General features: G+C 61.1%; 1 protein-coding gene across 1 annotated transcript in view; it reads right to left on the bottom strand.

The window, feature by feature from the left end:
- Positions 1–18403, bottom strand: part of FREM2 (FRAS1 related extracellular matrix 2) — an 83914-nt gene that overhangs the window by 9903 nt on the left and 55608 nt on the right. Inside the window, exons 7-16 of the mRNA XM_045838991.1 lie at positions 12392–12541; positions 10525–10734; positions 8925–9122; positions 7816–7980; positions 7125–7307; positions 6535–6665; positions 4555–4713; positions 2868–3171; positions 1468–1599; positions 12–343 (exon numbers count right to left, since the gene is read on the bottom strand). Of these exons, the coding sequence (XP_045694947.1) occupies positions 12–343; positions 1468–1599; positions 2868–3171; positions 4555–4713; positions 6535–6665; positions 7125–7307; positions 7816–7980; positions 8925–9122; positions 10525–10734; positions 12392–12541 (1964 nt within the window). The remainder of the gene's footprint in view (positions 1–11; positions 344–1467; positions 1600–2867; positions 3172–4554; positions 4714–6534; positions 6666–7124; positions 7308–7815; positions 7981–8924; positions 9123–10524; positions 10735–12391; positions 12542–18403) is intronic.

The following is an 18403-nucleotide window of genomic DNA, read 5'->3' as shown; positions in this document are numbered from 1 at the left end:
CGTGCCCGTACCTGCCCGTCGGTCCCCACGGCGCCCCCGCAGTCGGCGAGGAGCTCGGACATGTCGTAGTAGCTCACGAACTCCCAGAGGCAGGCCTCCAGGTTCAGGCTGCGGTAGAAGCGCAGGGTGCCGGCCCCCCGCAGGGACGCGCTGTACTGGTACGGGTACGCCTCCCCCACCACCTCGGGGTTCCTGGTGGCGTCGGTCAGAAACCCGTGGTGGGTCTTGACCTCGGTGTAGTCCAGCAGGTTCGAGCACCTGTGGTTGGCCACCCTCGTGCCGTCGGGGCTGAGGGTGAGCTCGAAGCCGGAGAGCTCTTTCGTGGAGATCACGGGGAGCAGGCCTGCGGGGGGGTGCAGTCGGGGTCACCACTCCTGCCCGGGCGGAGGGCGCGTCCTCGCCCCTGCTCCTCCGGACGAGTCTTAGAGAGGCCTCAGAGCAGCGACCCTCAGAGGGCCGCGCCGGGTCCCCGGGGCCCCTGGGAGGTTCCCGGGAGAGCGCTGACACACGGCTGTTGTCCTGAGGACACTGAGATACCACTCGACCCTTCCACCCTTGTCCCTGGCTGTCGTAGGTCCGTTTTCGGGGGGTGGGTGTCTCCTCAGCTCTTTGCACCCCGGGGTCCCATGTCCAAGGCTAACCTACAGACGAGTGGTCAGTCGTGGCCCCAGCGTGGTGCTGTAACGGGGGACAGGTTCCTGTCAGCCTGAGCCCCCGGCCCAACACACACACACACACACACACACACACATTCGGGTTTGTAAAGCACAGACAAAGCTTTTTATGGGGGAAGCTGGATGCCACCTTGTAACTCCTGACAGGACCTCACGCCTCCTCTCCCTGAGCTACTGGAAACATAACGAGCAGCCAAGTAACAGTGAGCAAGTGTCTTCCCGTGTGAAGCGAACGGAGTGGAATACAACTCGAAAATGTCTTCTGTGTTTGGGGCAAAGTGCTCATCAAATGTGGACAAAGGTATCGCCTCACAAATTCCGGCCACACTTCCCTACCCGGAGAAAAGGGGCACCACGTGTAATACTGTTTGTTGCCGTTTTAATTTTATTCTGTTGGGAGGGACTTCCCAAACTGTAGCCGTGAAACAGCAAAGACGCCTTGAAGACCAGTGTCGTATGAAAACGCTTTGCTGTAAGTTCAAGTTCAAAGGTTTCGAAGGCCCATCTGGGCTCGTTCGAGAAAACCAGCACGTCCGCCACGGCTTTGCTCCATTGCGTTTGGACACGAGTCGCATCGATCTAATTTTAGAGAATGCTTAAACTGTCCGATTTTTAAAAAACAGGCAGCCAGAAAGCAGAAACATTTGAACGAGGCGGAAAGACCTGAAGTTCAAGTTGCAAAGTGAGTGCTCGCTGCCCACCCAGCTGTTTGGGGGGGAGGGGGGGCAGTGAAATGAACCGGCCGACGCGGAGCCCCGATCCCGTCCCCGGATTTGTGCCCCCGGGCACCCACCGTCCGTGTGCGGCATCGTCACCGTGAGCTGCACGAGGTTCGCGTGCTCGGGGTCTTCGGGGCCCACGTAGCGCAGCTTGGCCGAGAACGGCTCCGCCCCCACGGCCCCCGGCACCCGGGGCTGGCACAGGCCTACGAAGGGGCATATTCGTGTTAGAAGTAGACAGTGGACAACACCTCGAGGACATGTCTAAAACGGGCGCTGTCATTTTTCTGCCCACTTTCGCATTCTCTCCGGACCAAGGTGTTGCTGAGAGTGGACAGTGTCACGAAGCAGAAGACCACGGTGTGGAAAGGAGTCACTTCTCCACATTTGGGGTATTTTAGGAAGTTTGAGAAAAAACTAGTTGTTCAATGTGATTTAACACGTGCCGGACAGTCTGGGTCATGAGCGTGTTCCCAGAGTCACTTTAACGTGAAGTAGGGACAGACACAGTGCGAGTGATGGGAAGTCACCCGAAATAAAGTGTCATTTCAGTGAATTTGAGGTTTACTCTAGAGTAATATTTTTATCACTAGTTATAAAACACACTGATTTATAAGCTGATAAAATGAGATATGCACTCATTTTTTAAAACAAAAACTAAAGTCCCTGTAGAATCAGTAAAGTGTGTAGTATTCTCTACACGTGTAGTTTCTTAGTGTGTGTATTATAAAATGTGACTCATTCTTTCTCTCTCTCCCCCCTCTCTCTGTGACCCTCAAGAACTTGGATATGAAAATCTTTTTCCAATGTTTGCTTTGAAAGAATTTCGATGTTTTCATTTTCACTTCATGGAAGAGACCAAGATACTAAATCACAACGTCAAGACACCTAGGACTACATAATGGCCTTTCTCGCTGTGCACAGCCCAGGAAACAGGCACCTGTTCGGACAGGAGTGAAATCAGAGGCAGGCCTCAGCGCCGGGGCTGTCTGTTTTACTATCAGGAGGGCCCCTTTCAAAGCACTGTTTAATTTTTTTAAAGCCTCACCCGAGGACACGCTTATTGGTTTGAGAGAGAGGGGGGACGGGAGGGAGAATGAGAGGGAGAGAGACACTGATCGGTTGCCTCTCGTCCGGAGCAGGGACCCACAACCGTTGGGGTCACGGGATGACGCTCCAACCAGCGGAGCCACGGCGGCCGGGCCGTTTGTGTTTTTAATTGCAACATAAAGCACTTATGTGCCAGTCCCAACTCTGGTGCACGACAGGCGATTTAAAAGCGTGCAATGAGTAACTATTTGCTTTCTAATGAATATTTTTTAAAACAATGATGCCATTTTTAAGTACTAGAGCGTATTACGGAACACGGGGCAGAATAAAGACTCCGTAACCAGAAATTGGACATTTGCGATGCTGTGCCCGGCTCTGGGGGAGGGGGGCCCCACAGGGAAAGGGCCCCCCGACCCGCAGTCACCTTCGTCCCTGCTGACGGTCACGGCCGGGCTCAGCAGCTCCAGGCCCTCGCGGCCCTCGGCGCTCACGGCGCGGGCCGCGCACCGCAGCCGGGAGCCGGGCTGGAAGTAGATGGAGTCCAAGGCCATGGTCCTCGTGGACGCGAAGTACGTGTCCAGGTCCACCTCCCGCAGGGGGCTGGCCACGCCGTCGGCGCCCACGGGCGCGCTGCTCAGCCACCGGTAGAGGGTCAGGGTGTCGTTGATGTTCTCGCTGGCGCAGATGGAGGCCGTGCGGTCGTAGTCGGGGTATTTGGGGTTGCAGGCCTGCGGGGCGGGGGGGGGGCAGAGGGCCGGGTCAGGGTCAGGGCCGGGTCAGGGTCAGGGCCGGGTCAGGGCGGCAGCCCACACAACGGGCCGGCCACTTCCCCCCAGAGCCCCACCCCAGCGCGTTTGTTCCCCGCTTCTCCTCGCCGTTCGCGCAGCCTTGGCGCCCCCACTCCCCGCTGGGGGAGCCTCCGTGAGCCCCGACCCCGCACTGCAAGCTCCTGGGGGTTCGTTTCCGCCTCGAGCTTGAGGGAAGGGCGTGGTCTTCGCTCCCTCACCTCGGGGACCCCCGGGGTTGCGGGCCTGACGGAGGGAGGGGGGGTCTCTGCGCCTCTCCCGCCGGTCCTTTGCCCCCCCCCCACGTCTCTGGTCTCGCCCCCACCCCGGAGGGAGGGTCGGTGAACCAGCCGATTCTTCTTCTTCCTTCTTCCGCAGCGTTCCTTCGATGGCTGCCCCCCCCGCCCCCCCCATGCGGGCCTTTCTCGGGGAGCTCCGGCCGCTGCTGCGGGAACGCGCTCACGTGCGCGCTCCGCTCCGCTCCTCTGCGCAGGCGCGCCCTGCCCCCCCCACGCCCCCCCCACAACGCAGCCTGCAGCCCCGTCTCCGGGCAACCGGGCGCCACGCTCCGCCCCCGGCCCGTCAGTCCCGGGCCCCTCTGTCCGAGCCTGCTCCACGCAGGTCCCTACGCCAGGGCTGTTCCGGCGGGCAGTCAGCAGGCCCGGCGGCCGCTCACGACAGAGACGGACGGGCCGCCCCCTGGGGCCGTTCTTCCTGCCCGCGGCCGCCTCCCCCGCGCGCGCCCGCCGCCCGCCCCCGCGCACGGAGCAGCCTCGTGCTCTCGGGGGCGCTCACGCCCCGTCCTACGCGGACGGCTCTCACACGCTCCTCTCCCCTTTGCCTTTTAACTCCCTGGGGTGCGGAGTTCCACCCTCGCTTACTGTTCCCTCGGGGACAGGCCCTGTGACAGCACGTGGGGACACGCTGTGACACTGAGACACCACGTGGTGGCACACGGTGACACGGAGACAACACATGATAACATGCTGTGACACTGAGACACGCGGTGGCACACGGTGACACTGAGGCAACACATGATGACACACTGACAGCATGTGATGACACTGACAACACATGATGACACGCTGTGACACGGAGACACCACGTGGTGGCACGCCGTGCACAGCGCAGTCAGCGAGCCTCTGCCAGACGGAGGAGCCCGGACAGGGAGCTCCGTGGGGGGGGGGCCCGCTCGGCCGGCCGGCCCGAAGTCAGGGCCGCGCCATCTTCCCACTGTGCCCCTTCGTGCCGCAGCCGACGCAGCACCGGCGAGGCTGCAGTGACCGAACCCCACGACCCCGGCACTCGCCCCCACGTCCGACTCACCGTGACGCAGACCACGGGGTAGCCGGACGCAGGGCCGGCGCCGTCCTTGGCCTTGGAGGTGTCGTCATACAGCAGCAAGGACACCACCCGGGGGACCGACGGGAAGGTGACGTCGGCCATGCTGTTCACCTCTTCTATGTACACGATGGCTTTGGTCACCTGCGGGGGGGGACCGTTGGTGACCACGGGGACGCTGGGCTCTGGGCCCGTCGGCCGCACGGGGCGCTCGCTGTCGTGACGCCTGGCAAGGCCCGGCTGTGTCGGGACGGGACCGTCGCTGGCAGGGCCCCCGCAGGGGGGACGGGCCCTCCGCGGTCTGGGCCCCGGGACCTGGACCCGTGGCCGAGTCTGCTGGCACCGGGGGAGCGCCCCTGAGCCCAGGGCAGCCCGGTGGGCCAGCAGCCCATGGGGACCTGGGGCTCTAGCTTTCTCTCCAGGCTGGGAGGAGAGCGGCTCACTCGGCGCTGGGGCTGGGAGCTGGATGACACACTGGCAAGTTGGTGAGCGGACGGTGGGGGGGGAGGCGCACAGACCCCCGAGAGAAGGTGGGCCCTGGGGGTCATGGGGGCAGTGCAGCTGTGGGTGGGCGGTGGCTGCAGGAGGCGCTGGGCCCCGGCAGGACAGGACCTCGGGCCACCTGCTGCCGGTCAGGGGGCCTTCGCCCCCGAGCGACCCCTGGAGCCCGAGCGGCACGGCCCCCAGACCCGCACGGTCCCCAGACCCGCGGTCACAGGAGTGCTCGTGAACGGAGCCCGTGATGCTGGCCGGGACCCGCGTGAGTCTCTGTTCCTTTACTCTCCTGCTCCATAAAAATAACGACCGAAGACTCGATTTCATGTGATCAGGGCCTACGAAAAAGATTCTCTGAACTTCCATCCTTGAACTTCACATATGACTTTAAGGACAAGCCAGGCCACCGTAGCAGAGATAACACCCAGCAGTTAAGCTCACGAAATGATAATCAATACACTCCAGGGAGAAAAGTCTCCCTGAGTCGATCTCCTACTAACAGTGAAACAAATAATAGGAGAAAGAGAGTAAATTTAAGTACAGATACTAACACCTTGGTGGGTTCCTAAAATCATGTAGCTTTAAGAATTATTTTAGGCTGAAAGGTTGGGAATCTGGGGAAATTGTGTTCATCTTGAAGAAGGTCTGGTTGCCGATACGACACGAATTAGATACACAGAGAACGTTCTGGTGGCTGCGGCTCTGGACACAGGTTTCACAAAGCGAGGCCGAGGAGGCGGGGTCGGGGGTTAGCCAGCGCTCTCTCTCTCTCTCTCTCTCGGGTAGAGACGAGAGCTTTCTCAGCTGTGGCCGAGGCGGTGCTTTCTCTCTGGAGACGAATCCTCGCCCACCCCCAACAGGGGACCTTGCTCATAACCTGTGCATGTGCCCTGAGTGGGAATCGAACCAGCCACCCTTTGGTTTGCAGGCCAGTGCTCACTCCACTGAGCCACACCAGCCAGGGTTCCAGAGATGAATCCTAAACCACGTGGTTCCCGACTGACCCGGGGAGGGGAAGGGGGCAGACGCAGGGCTCAGCGACTCCAGTCCTTGAGTTTCTACAAACAGGAGTTTTCAAAGACAGACAGGAATTTCTTGGTCATAACCCAATGGGAGCAAGATTTGTTTAGGAGTTGGAAGGGGTAAGGTGCACCTTTGGGCGTGAGCTTGTGCAGAGGCCGGCGCCTCCATCCAGCCTCGAGGGCGGCTCGGAGGCAGCTGCCCTCACGGACTGCTGGCTGCGGGTTCACCCCTGCACTGGGCTGCTCACCTGTGTCTCTGAGAATTCGCACCTGCATCAGACTGCTCACCTGCATCTCCGCGAATTTGTACCTGCACTGGGTTGCTTGCCTGTGTCTCTGAGAATTCGCACCTGCATCAGACTGCTCACCTGCATCTCTGTGAATCTGTACCTGCATTGGGTTGCTTGCCTGTGTCTCTGAGAATTCGCACCTGCACTGGGTTGCTCACCTGCGTCTCTGCCACCATGTTCTCATCCGGTTTCAGGTGAACGGTGAAGGCCTCGCGCATCTCCCTCACCCCGTCGAAGATCACTTCGATTTCCACAACGTGCTGGGTCTCGCCCTCCTTAAACTCGATCTCTGCAAGGGCACAACCACAGTTCATAACCTCAGTCTGTTACCTAGGGACACGAGAAGTTTTTGTCGCTCCTCCGACAGCGAGAAACACACGTGACAACGAGGACCAGCCTACGAGTGTGCGTGTGAAGAGCGTTCAACGCGGAGTTTTAAAAAGCCTCTTGTTCTTGCTGCGTGCATTACGCTCTGACATTCTCCGTTCCACTCCATTCTATCTGGGAGAAAACCCGGCGCGTCTGCTCGGACCCCCCCCCCGAGTCCAGACCCACGGCCCTCCCGAGGCAAAAGGGGGCCGTCCCGGCAGTGAATGCCACCGTTTCTGCTTTTCTGAAGGAGATTAATGTGCAGGAGCACGCACAGTTCAGGTTCAGTTTCAACTGGTTGTTTCTCACACGTTTCCCCGGGTCCCCCCCCCCCGCCCCGAGGACGAGCCCCCGGAAGGCTGGCCCTGAGCCGCCGTACCTTCCGACACGGGCAGGTAGTCCTCCCCGGAGGTGGCCGAGCCGTCCTTGGTGTGGACCCTCACGACGGAGACCCTCGAGGTGTCTCCCTGGCGAACCACGGGGACCCGCACCACCGCCGACTGCCCGGGGTCTTGAGGCTCACGGACGCTGAACTTGGTCTCCCCGAATCTGATGACGGTCTCTGCAGTCGCGGGGAACGGGGACAAATGGAACTGTCAGGGGAGGCTGCCGCTCCTCCGGCCCCCGGTTTCTCTCCGGGGGGGTGGGGGCAGGAGCTGAGCTACCCCCACACCCAGGCTCCTCCGGCCCCCTCGCCCAGAGCCGCCGGAGGGCGGAGGGCGTGTGAGGAGCAACGGAGCGAAGCCCCCCGGCTCCGCAGGACCCGGCCCCCAGGGAGGGTGCACTGCGGGTCGGAGGGCGGGGGGAAACGGCCGGCCCAGGACCACCTGCCCCCAAGGGTGTCAGGGCCAGAGGGGAGGCTATGGGTGATTGGGAAACCGCATCCTTCCACGCCCACTCCCACTTTTAACGGTTTACTCCATTCTCTGTCTCACTTAGCCTTTTCCTGATGTCTCAGTCCCTTCTGAAGCCTGGTCTGGTTTCTCAGCCACCTGAACCTGTGACCTAGAAGGACGCCCCCCCCCCCCGCCGCCCCCGCTCAGAGCCGCGCGCGAGAAGTGACTCCTTACGATCGGCGGCGTCGCGGATCCGAATCAGGGTCTCGCTGTGCTCGCCCACGGCAGCCCCGAAGGGCGGGTCGCCGCGCGGGCTGCCCAGGACCAGCCGGAGCTCCTCCGTGTCCTCGTGCAGCCGGTCGTCCACCAGCGTGAGGACACAGGGCTTCCTGCTCTCGCCTGGAACCGCGGGGACAGCTGGTCAGCCACAGCCCGGAGGCCCACAGGAGGCACCCGTGGCTGGCACCGCAGCCCCACGCGGCGGCGAGGGCGTCGCCTCTTCCTCGCGGTGCCCACAGCGCGCAGAACGGCGCCGGGCACCTAAGGAGCCTTCGGCGAGTATTTGTTGAACGAACGGCTAAACGTTCATTCCCCGCCGCCGCTATGGGCCGCGCCCTGTAGGGGGGAGGTTCCTTAATGGCAGCCACTCGTCTCAGAAACCAAGGAACACAGGGCGAACGCCGACTGTGTCACGTTCAGCCGCCCGCACGGGCTGCTCCCCGTCAGTTGGGCCGCAGCTCGAGTCTCTGGAACAATTACTGGGTCGGACCGATCCTCGGTTTTAGGGCTCGGGGTGCACATTGAAAACCTGCCATCTGCCCCTTTTCATTTCTGTCACCTGAACCTGAAGCATCTCCCAGCGCTGGGGAGTCTGCCTATGCCGCACCCCTGGACGCCTTCTGAATACACACACAACCCGGCGCTGTAACCTGATCAGTACACCGATGCAGAAACCAAAAGGGAGGCTCATCCCACCTGCCACCACCTACCTCCCCGTGACACCATTTGGTGCACACAAAATTACGTCACACACTTGTGGACGCAAAGGATTTATATGTCCCGCCCTGGCTGGTGTGGCTCGGTGGATTGAGCGCCAGCCTGTGAACCAAAGGGTTGCGGGTTCGATTCCCAGTCAGGGCACAGGCCTGGGTTGCAGGCTGGGTCCCCAGCAGGGGGCGCTCGAGAGGCAACCACACATCGATCCTTTCCCTCTCTCCCTCCCTTCCCCTCTAAAATAAGTAAAATCTTCAAAAAGAAAAACCACCTTTTATGCCTCTGATGTATATTGATCACCAAATCTTGGCTTACTCAGATTCCAGTGAAAGTTTCAGGCCCGCCCGCACCTGGGAGGAAGGTGACGAGGGAGCTGTCCGTGTTGGGGCGCTCTTCGAAGTCCGCCATCACCTGCGCGGAGCCCTGCCGCGAGTAGCAGCGCACGGAGGAGCGGTGCCGCAGGTCGCCCGTCCGGCGCACGGTGGCCACCACCTGCCCGTCGCTTTCGTCCACGGTGTACTCTCGTTCCTGGAACTGCATCCGAGGCACTGCGGGGACAAGCGAAGGTCGCACGGAGGGGGCGGGGGTCCCCCACGACACGGGTGTCCGGAGACCAGGTTCAGCGCGCAGAGCGCCTGGAGCCCCGCCCCCACCCGCCCTCGCCCCGCCCCCTGGCGGTGAGCCGACGATCGATCGCCCAGGAACCGCTTTGAGCTCCTTACCCCTGAAACTTTGCTCTGCCAGTGGGTGGAGGACGGGGAGGCAGTGCCAGGTTAAGAAGGGGAAAAAAAGCAGATGTTTGAGATATTTTTTTTCCGTATGTGTCACTTCATCGTGAGCGGCTCCGAATTTTTTTTTTTAAATCTCACCCGAGCACCTTTTTCATGGCTCTGATCGCGAGGGGAGGGAGAGAGCCCAGCCCACACCGAGGTGAGAGAGAAGCGCCGGTCGGCTGCCTTCCACATGCGCCCCGAGTGGGGGCCGAACCCACAACTTGGGTTTGTGCCCTGACCGGGAATTGAACCCGTGGCCTTCCGGTCCGTGGGATGCCACACCAACCAACCGGCCCGTGCCAGCCAGAGCTCAGAAGTTCTCGATGGGAAAGCCACCGGGACTGTGCCCGGTGTTACAAGCACAGTTGCCCCAGACCACGCTTCAAAAGCTGACAGTGAGTGTGAGGTTACACAGGAGACACTTCGGGGACGGCTAGCTGTCCCCTCACGGAGACCTGGACGGGAGGCTAGGCTGCTCAAACACGTCAAGGTGATCTCACAGAAGACCAGGCAGGTCCCCTCGCGAGCACGCGCTAGAGAGCAGGCCACGGGCCCTCAGCGGGCTGTCCCGGAAGGTCGCACTCGGCCGTCCGCAGGGTGCCTGCGTGTGAGGGGGTGGGCGGGTCTCGTGTGGAGGCGTGGAAGACGGCCAGGGCACCCAAGGGTCTGCGTGGCCCCGTGTGCTTCTACTCGTCTGTGACGAGAGGGTTCTTTTTTAATTAGAAAGTTTTTGCCCTGGCTGGGGTGGCTCAGTGGACTGAGTGTGGGCCTGTGAACCAAAGGGTCACCAGTTCGATTCCCAGTCAGGGCTCATGCCTGGTTTGTGGGCCAGGTCCCCAGTAGGGGGCGCTCGAGAGGCAACCAGACACTGATGTTTCTCTCCCTCTCTTTCTGCCTCCCTTCCCTGCTCTCTAAAAATAAATCAATAAATCTTTTAAAAGGAAGTTTTCAGTTGCTGTGACCTCCAATATTACCGATGCTTCCTTCACACCCTCCTCCCTCCCCCAACTCTCCTGCGACACCGAATCACGACACAGCTACTTCTGAGTCCACAGGCTTGGCTCTGGCAGCTCTGGGAAACGAACGCAGGCGCGAAAGCCCGTGTTCACTTTTTTATTTGACTTTTCCACAAACCCCAGCTCATCGTTCCAGGTACCGCCGACGAGCAGGCACTCACGGTCAGAGACGGAGTCGTTTATGGCGACGGTGGCCTTGCCGGGCTCGCCGATGGCGGCGTGCAGGGGCATGCGAAGCACCAGCTCGAACTTCTCCACTCCCTCCAGCACCGGCTGGCCCAGGTCGTCCAGGATGACCACGCGGACCGTCTGCACAGCGACGCCGGGCGCAAAGTCCAAGTTTCGGCTGATCCCCACGTAGTCGGTTCCGGCTGGGACAGGGACGGGAGAGTCATTCGGGGGGGAGGGACAGACGGGACTCACACAGGGCCAGGGTCAGCAGCAGGTCATGAGGGTGCATTCACAATTGTTTAAAAAAAGAGAAAGCACAGCATCACAGAACATCACAGAACATTCACTGAAGGCACCACAGAAGACTCGTCTCTGTGGTGCGTACGGAGCTGGTGGGTCCCAGATCAGGTCTGAGCTCTGCTCTGTCCGTGTTGACTGTGCTATTTTAGTTTCAGTGGTTTTTTGCATTGTGTCTTACAGATTCTCCACCTTTATTTTGGAATTCTGGAATGGAGCTGACAGAATCAGGTCTAAGAGTCAGTGTATCCCCCAAACACGATGATTATAGATGACGTAGGAAAGAAAGACATTCCTGTAAACCTCGCATTAGTCAAACACCTGCGTTTCTCTCTGTGAGCTCCCAGAGGACGTCCCACTCAGGTGTGCGGCGGCTGGTGACAGCGGCCCACCGCGGAAGGACGCCCCGTCCGGCTCTCCAGCCGCCTGCACCCCCGTTCGGGGCCAGCCCATCATTCTCAAGGGCGTGTCTGGGCTCTGGTCCTTGGCTGAGTAGTTTTCAGACCATGAGACACACACCTAGCGTCAACATCTCCAGTTATGTCTAACGTGGTTAAAGACCGAACTTCCCTCTAATCTTCAGGGACTACGTCTACGGAGACTTACACTGGGGGATGGTAGTTCAATGTCATTGCCTGTTTTCGTGACTTCTCACGCCCACTTTGTATCAAATTTACCTCTGAATGGGCACTGTATTTGAGTGTTGTGTGTCTGCCATTCGTGTTTAGAAATCCCTGTATCTGAATCCATTGTGGTCCTTCCTGTGTTTCCCCCCCCTCTGCTTCTTCCCCTTTATTCTCATCCCCGTCTTTCTTTGACTTGAATTTTCTCTTATAGAACAACTCATTGGACCAAACACATGTCTATTGGACACTGGCTCCATGCAAAGCACTATGCTGGTTCCACTGAGCTAAAGAAGTTAAAACTCAGGGGTGACTTGTGACAAGCGGGGGTGACCCTGCTTGCTGTGTGTGATGACAGTGTAAGGCGTGCCCGGCCACGTGGGAGTGTGCAGGTGCTACAAGACGGCGTGTGTGTTGTCGGGGACTGAGGAGGGAAAAGAGGAAACTTGGAATCCCGTGCTCGCCCTAAACACTGCCATCACCTTTCGGAGAGGTCGACCCCAGAACCAAAGGCAGGCACGCGCCGGCCGGGGCGGCTTGAGTAGCAAGGTGGGGGGGGGGTGGCGGGGGGAAAGCCTCCTGACTGCACGGCCCTTCCGCGCCGTGAGGCCTGGCGAAGCCGGCCGGCCCGACGAATCCTGCGGGTGCGGCGCTGTGCCACGAAACAGCACCAGCTCTGCCGCGTGCAGAGAACCAGTTCGTGCAAACCAGGCGCCGGGATCGGGTCTCTGACTAACGTGTGTTCGCCCGGGCCTCTGGTTCTCGGCCCCGAAGCGTATTTTCCCTGCATGGCCCCCCACATGGCGGTGACTTCGGGGGAACACCCGCCCCATCTGGCTACTGTAACGGGGTAAGGGATTCTAGCTTTCAGGCATGCCCCCGCGTCCCCCACCCCACCCCCCCGCACGTGGAACAGACGTGCTGGGAAACCGCTCACCGCTGGCGGACGGAGGGTCGGTCTTCTGGGAGCTCAGGGTGACGCTGGAGGCCCCGGAGAGGTCGGTGCCCGCCCTCCACACCTGCACGTCCACGCCGCCCGCGCTCTCGTCCACGGAGTACTCGGCGTCCCCGAAGTGGAAGGCAGGCTCTGGGGGGGGCAGACCGAAAGCCACTCCCGTTAGTTTCATGTTCCTGCCTCCCACTCCACAGACGGATGGAGCTCCGGAGAGGAGGTGACTTCGCCGTGTCGACGTCCTCATGTGGCAGGAAAAGAAACTGCTCTGTGTAACGCTTGCAAGTTTTGTCTGGACAAAAGCTGAGTAAAAGTTATTTTTAGGTAAGGAGCCGGGGAGCAAGACGTTGCTATGTAACGATATCTGAAGGTCGCTAACCTTGCCCCTGCTTCTGAATGCTCGCTTTCGGCAGCTGGTCCCCTCCCTTTCTGCCTGTGTGACTGGTGTATAAAAAGGACCCCCAACCCAGCCTTTTTGGGCTCAGAATTTGGGATGATTCTCCTCTGAGCCCCCCCCGGTAATAAAGTTTGTGCTTCGTTATCTCCCGCGTGTGGGTGGATTTTCCACAGCACTCACACCAGCACCTGGTTCCTCTGAGTGGGACGGCACCGCTCTCCTGTAGAGCTGTCGGGTTGGCCAAAAAGTTCGTTCGTTTTTTTTCTGTACGCTGGCTCTCGTGGTGCTTAGCTGTCTTCACCATCATTGAAAACAACGTTAGATTTTACAGTGACAGCTGTCCTACCAGCGTGCATTTAAAAAACCTATCAAATTTCCCGAATTTTTGTGTAGTCATTTTAATATTGAAGATGGAAGAAAATAAGCAACACTTTTTGGCGTGTGGTGCTTTGTTATTTGAATAAACATACAAACGCAACCGAAATGCAGACAAAGATCTGTGCCGTGTGTGCAGAAGGGGCTGTGACTGACGGAACGTGTCGGAAGCGGGTTGTGAGGTTTCGTGCTGGAGATTCCTTGCCGGATGAGGCTCTGTGGTCAGCAGACCAGCTGAAGTTGACAGCGACCAGATCAGGGCATTCACTGAGAATCATCAACCGTATACCATGGGGAGACAGCCCCCGTGCTCAAAGTATTCAGGTCAATAAAGTTATTGGTGAAAAGGAGAAATGCACCTCTCCCTTCACGAACTTTCTGGCCGACCCAGTGCACGGTTCCCAGGCCAGAGTGCCTGTGTCGGGGGCAGAACCACCGAGGGGGAAGGCCAAACAGAACTTTCTCTTCTCGCGGCAGGAGCTGCATTGTCCACCCCGCCCCCCCCCGCCCCCCACCCCACACGTGGCTCCTCAGCGGGCTTCTTGGGAGTTTCAAGGGGGAGACAGCACCGAAACGAAACAAAACGCATAAGCAAGGCTGACACCGGAGGACCCTGCCCCCACGGTCCTTCCTCTGCGCACTCCGGGCATCACGGCGTCTCCCCGCCCCGTAGACCGGCCTCACTCTGGGGGCTCAGGGGCTGCTAGAACCACCGCGGGGCCGACGCCTGCAGGGGTAGCGGGCTGAACGCCCTGGGTGACGGCCGGGCCCGGACACCTGGGGCAGACAGGGCGTGCCCGCAGGTCCCCTGCACAGTGCGGGGGTGTCCCACAGCAGCTGAGGTTCCAGCAGGGAGATAACCTCACCCCCAGGGTTTAGCGTGTGTCTAAAACCTGCTTCGGAGACCGCATTCCCGTCCAGTGTTGGCGACAAATGAAGGGACCGCGTCACCACTTTCTGTCCGACGCCACTGCTGACCGGCCGGCCGCCTCCTGGGGCGGGAGGCAGGGCGGTCAGCTGGCCCACATGGAAAACAGAGAGAGAATTCTGTGCGCTCACTTGAAAAAGCGAAGTTTGGGCCATTTGCAGTCTCACAGGAAGTTACAGAAATAGTATCGGCTTCGCCCTCGGGCAGCTTCGCAGTGACCACTGACCAGGACAAACCAGGCGAGCGCCCGCACCCGGCGGAGAGCAGCCCTCGGACCCGGGCGAGCGGCGCGGCAGCTCTGTCCGGCTCCGCGGGGCACAAGAGGGCTGCGTGTAGACGGTCGCGCCACTCGCATCCCGGGTCCTCAGACCCCAGGCCACCCCAGGGATGGCCACCGCGTTCTGGGCCCCCTCCCTGCACCACCAGACCCACGACAGCGGGCAGGACCTGCGGCCCCAGGGGTGGGGGGGACGCCCCTGTGAGCACGGCTCCCGCTGAGCCGGATTCCTCGCTCTCCTGCCCCACGCACGTCACCGCTGGTGAAACCGGGAAAACCCGTTTGCTTCTTCCGTTCTTCACACGAGGGGCCTGGTGAAAAGCTCACTGAACTCCCACCTGGTGCACAGCAAACTCGGGAAGTGTGTTTGCAGGTTCGGTTTGCCCGTCGCCCCCTTCGCCCCCTTGTCCTCTCAGCGTGGCCACCGCCACCCCCAGGACCGGTGGGCGTCCAGGCGTCAAGGTGCCGACCCCGGTCCAGGCGGCCCTGAAACTTGAGCCCCCACATTCCTGGCATTTCCCCTCCTCAGGGGCGGGGTGGGGGGGGGGCCTCTGGAAATCCTTGTCGCGGCGGGAGGGCGAAACCAGGCCCGTCTGGGTGCTGTTACAATGTAAAGGGTTGTTACAATGATCACCACAGCGGCCGATTCTCCGTCTCTCCCCAGTTCTGCTGAACTGCACATTCTGCGGATTGGGGGTCTGGGTTCAGGGACAGCGCTGGGGCGTGTGGGGGGGGACGACACCCGCTGGGTGCTGACGGCACCTCCCACTGCCTCACCCCCCCTCCTCGCCTGCACACGCTGCCCGCAGAACCGGCTGGGGCCATGTGAGCGAGCGTGTCAGCCCCAGAAACGAAACTGGGTCTTTTTATGTGAGAGCTTCCTGTGTATTTCTGTAAAGTTAAAAGAAAAAAGAAAAAGAAAAAAAAGAGTCCTATGTAATACTATGAAAATTGTTATCTGAGCCGTCCCTCAGAATCAAGGGTGATGAATGACAGCGGTTACCAAATGTGGAACATTCACCATGGAACACAGGTGTGCTACACACACGCGCGTGTGTGTGTGTGTGTCTATCTCAGAGGGGCGGGGAGAGGAGGAGAGAGCCATGGGGGACCGCTCACCTGACAAGGCCACAAATGCCCGGAGTTGTGTGATGGGGCGCCGTCACCTCCAGGGCAGAGAAGGTGGGGGGGGAGGGAAAGAGGGTTTTAATCCTGAGTCTCTCGATTTCACCACAGCAGTTAGCAGAAAGCATTAGAAGAGATATTTCTTTAAAACGAATGTGTAAAACTTTTTTATCCTCACCTGAGTCCACGCTTACTGATTTTAGAGAGAGGGAGAGAGGGAGAGAAACGGTGGCCGGCTGCCTCCTGCACCCGCCCCGACGGGGACCGAGCCGCCCCCAGGGCTGTGCCCTGGCCGGGACTCGAACCTGCGACCTGTCGGTTTGCGGGGCGACGCTCCAACCACCGCAGCCACCGGCCGGGGCTGGAGCGAACATTTAACTTGTCCGTCGATTCCAGGCGTTTACGTGGTTTCTCTTCCCACCTGTGCAGTGCGCACCCTGAGCAGAAAGTCGGCCTCTTAACCCATTGCGAGCACTGCAGTTAAAGCATAAAGCGATGAACTGTGACGAAATGAAGTCACAATTTTGGGGGTAAGAAAACCAATTTTGCCCACTGCCTGGTTTCTGACGCCGTAAACGAGGAGAAGCGGCTACGCCTCTGCGCCTGGTCTCTTCTCAGTGTAGCCGAGTGAGGACCGAGAAGCGTGACCGTCGCTGTGTTTAAGCTCCTCCACGCCTTACGAGAGATCTCTGGGACTTAAGTGTGGTTTATCATGGTCCCCGTGCGGGCAGAACCTCACGCGACACGCGTGACTTAAAACCCCTTCACGCGGCGAACTGCATCACAGACGCCGTTGCAGACCAACGGCGGAGCGGCCCGGAGACTCCGGAAACTGGCTCTGAGCCAGAGAAAGGCAGGAAAAGGACAAACGGGTCAAGACCGGCGGACGCTGCAGGGCACCCCAGCAAGACCCCAACCCGCCGCCCGGGCCGGCGAATCCCGGTGATTCCCGAGTCGGGGCGTCACGGGGCTGCCTCTCTCGGAGGGCACTCAGGCCTGTCTGCTGTTGTCTGGGGCCTCGGTGCACGCACGCAGCCACGGGAGCCGCGGGCCTCTGTCCGTCAGCGCTGGAAGTGCCCACGCGACGGCGTGACGAGACCTTAACCACACGCTGGGCTCGGTCGGTTCTGAGTCTCACGGGGGACACAGGCCGTGGCCGGATGGGACCCTCTGGAGTGACAGAAGAATGGAAAAAACACCAACCACCCCCCCGCGTGCCGCAGCCCACACCACGGACCGCCACACGGCAGCCCCCGCTCTCCCCGGCCCCTCCCCACCGCGCCCCACCCCCTCCCCCCGGGACATTCCAGCGCGCCCGCCCGCCCCTCCCTGGGCCGCGGAGAGGCAAGTGCTAGTGTAAACAGCGTGTGAGCCATGCCAGGAGGGCTTTTATTTTTACCCGAGGACATTTTTTCGCTGCTTCTAGAGAGAGAGGGGAAGGGGGAGGGGGAGCCAGAGAGAGAGACAGACAGACAGACAGACAGACAGACATCGACTGGTTTCTTCTTGTCGGGCCCTGACCGGGAGGGACCAGGGATGGAGGCCGCCAGCCAGGGCGCGGGAGGGAGACGCCCAGCTGGCCAGTGGGGGGCCCGATGGCTGTCCTGTGTGTGCGTGTGCGTGTGCGTGTGCATGCGGGTCCTCCGTGCTGTGTGTGCCCTGTGCGCCAGGGCCGCAGACGCAGGCGCTGGCTGGAGACGGGCGTGCGCCCCTCGGACTCGGACTTGGGGACACTCCCGCTGCGCAGAGTGCGGCCGGGATCCCCGGGGTCTCTCACAGACGCTGCGGAGGAGGAAGCCGGGCGAGGCGGGGGATGCACGGCTGCCGCGGAGACGGAGGGTGGGGGGCGACAGCTCCCGTGTTCCCCGGGGGCGGGGGGGAACGTTAACTTCCACCGTCCTGGCTGAGCCCGGGACGCCTGGGCAGAGGTTTGTGGCCGCAGCGTGTCTCCCGGATGAAAGGTGGCAGCGGTGGCGGCGAGGCCTGAACAGCCGCCTGGAGCCGAATCTTATTTACTCACGTGGTGCTGGGGGGGCCCCCACCGCCCTGCGCACCCAGAACAGAACGACATGAAAGCTCGTCGTGGGCCGGCTTTCGGTTCGGGGCTGAGGACAGTGCGAAGGAGCTGCCTCCTCGCAGCACCGGCAGCTCCGGCCTCTCCTCCGAGCTCTGGGCCTCGGGCGCTGGCCCCAGGGTCCAGGGTCCTGGGCCCTTCGAGGTCAGCCCCTCCCCCCACCTCCAGTCTGAGGAGGACCCGCCATCCAGTGCCAGCTCCTTGGTGTCTCTCCGTCTTGCCACCGCTCACCTGGACGTGGCCAGTGTCACCTGCCGTCTGACCTCGGCCCCGTCACCGAGCCAGACCCCCCGGGGAGGTGCCCCCGGGCCGAGGCGTCCCTCCGCTGACACCTGCTGCCGCCCTCGCCCTCGGCGCTGCCCGCAGACCCCCGCAGGGGCGGACAAGCCCCCAGACGTCCGGCCTCAGGCTGCCCCGGAAATCTCCGGTTCGCCCGCTCCTGCGCAGCGACAACCCGGTGCCCCCGAGTCCTCGGCGGGTCCCCTCCCGCCGTCCCTGCACCACCACCGTCGTCTGCAGCTCGACCCCCCTCCCATCCACCAGGATGGCTCCGGCTCCTTCCCGGCGTTTGCTGCTGGGGGGCCCTGCCTTCCCCGGGGGAGACGCCCCCCTCTCTGCGGGGTCACCGCATGTTGGTAGCCCCCCCTTCACTGGGCTCTCGTGGGGGGGAACTGGGCTGCTCCGCTGCCCCCTGGGGTTCCCCCCACGTTAGCACCGTGCAGGAGCCCGGCAGTGAGAACGACCATCCAGGGAGACGGCGTCACCGGCCACAGCGAGTGCTCAGCATAGGTGCGTCTCCACGCTCGGGAGGGAGAGAAGGG

The sequence above is a fragment of the Phyllostomus hastatus genome, unplaced genomic scaffold (assembly GCF_019186645.2).
Source record: "Phyllostomus hastatus isolate PE091 unplaced genomic scaffold, TTU_PhHast_1.1 phas_contig_29, whole genome shotgun sequence".
NCBI classification, from domain to species: domain Eukaryota; kingdom Metazoa; phylum Chordata; class Mammalia; order Chiroptera; family Phyllostomidae; genus Phyllostomus; species Phyllostomus hastatus.
This window is presented reverse-complemented; position numbering and strand designations above follow the sequence as displayed.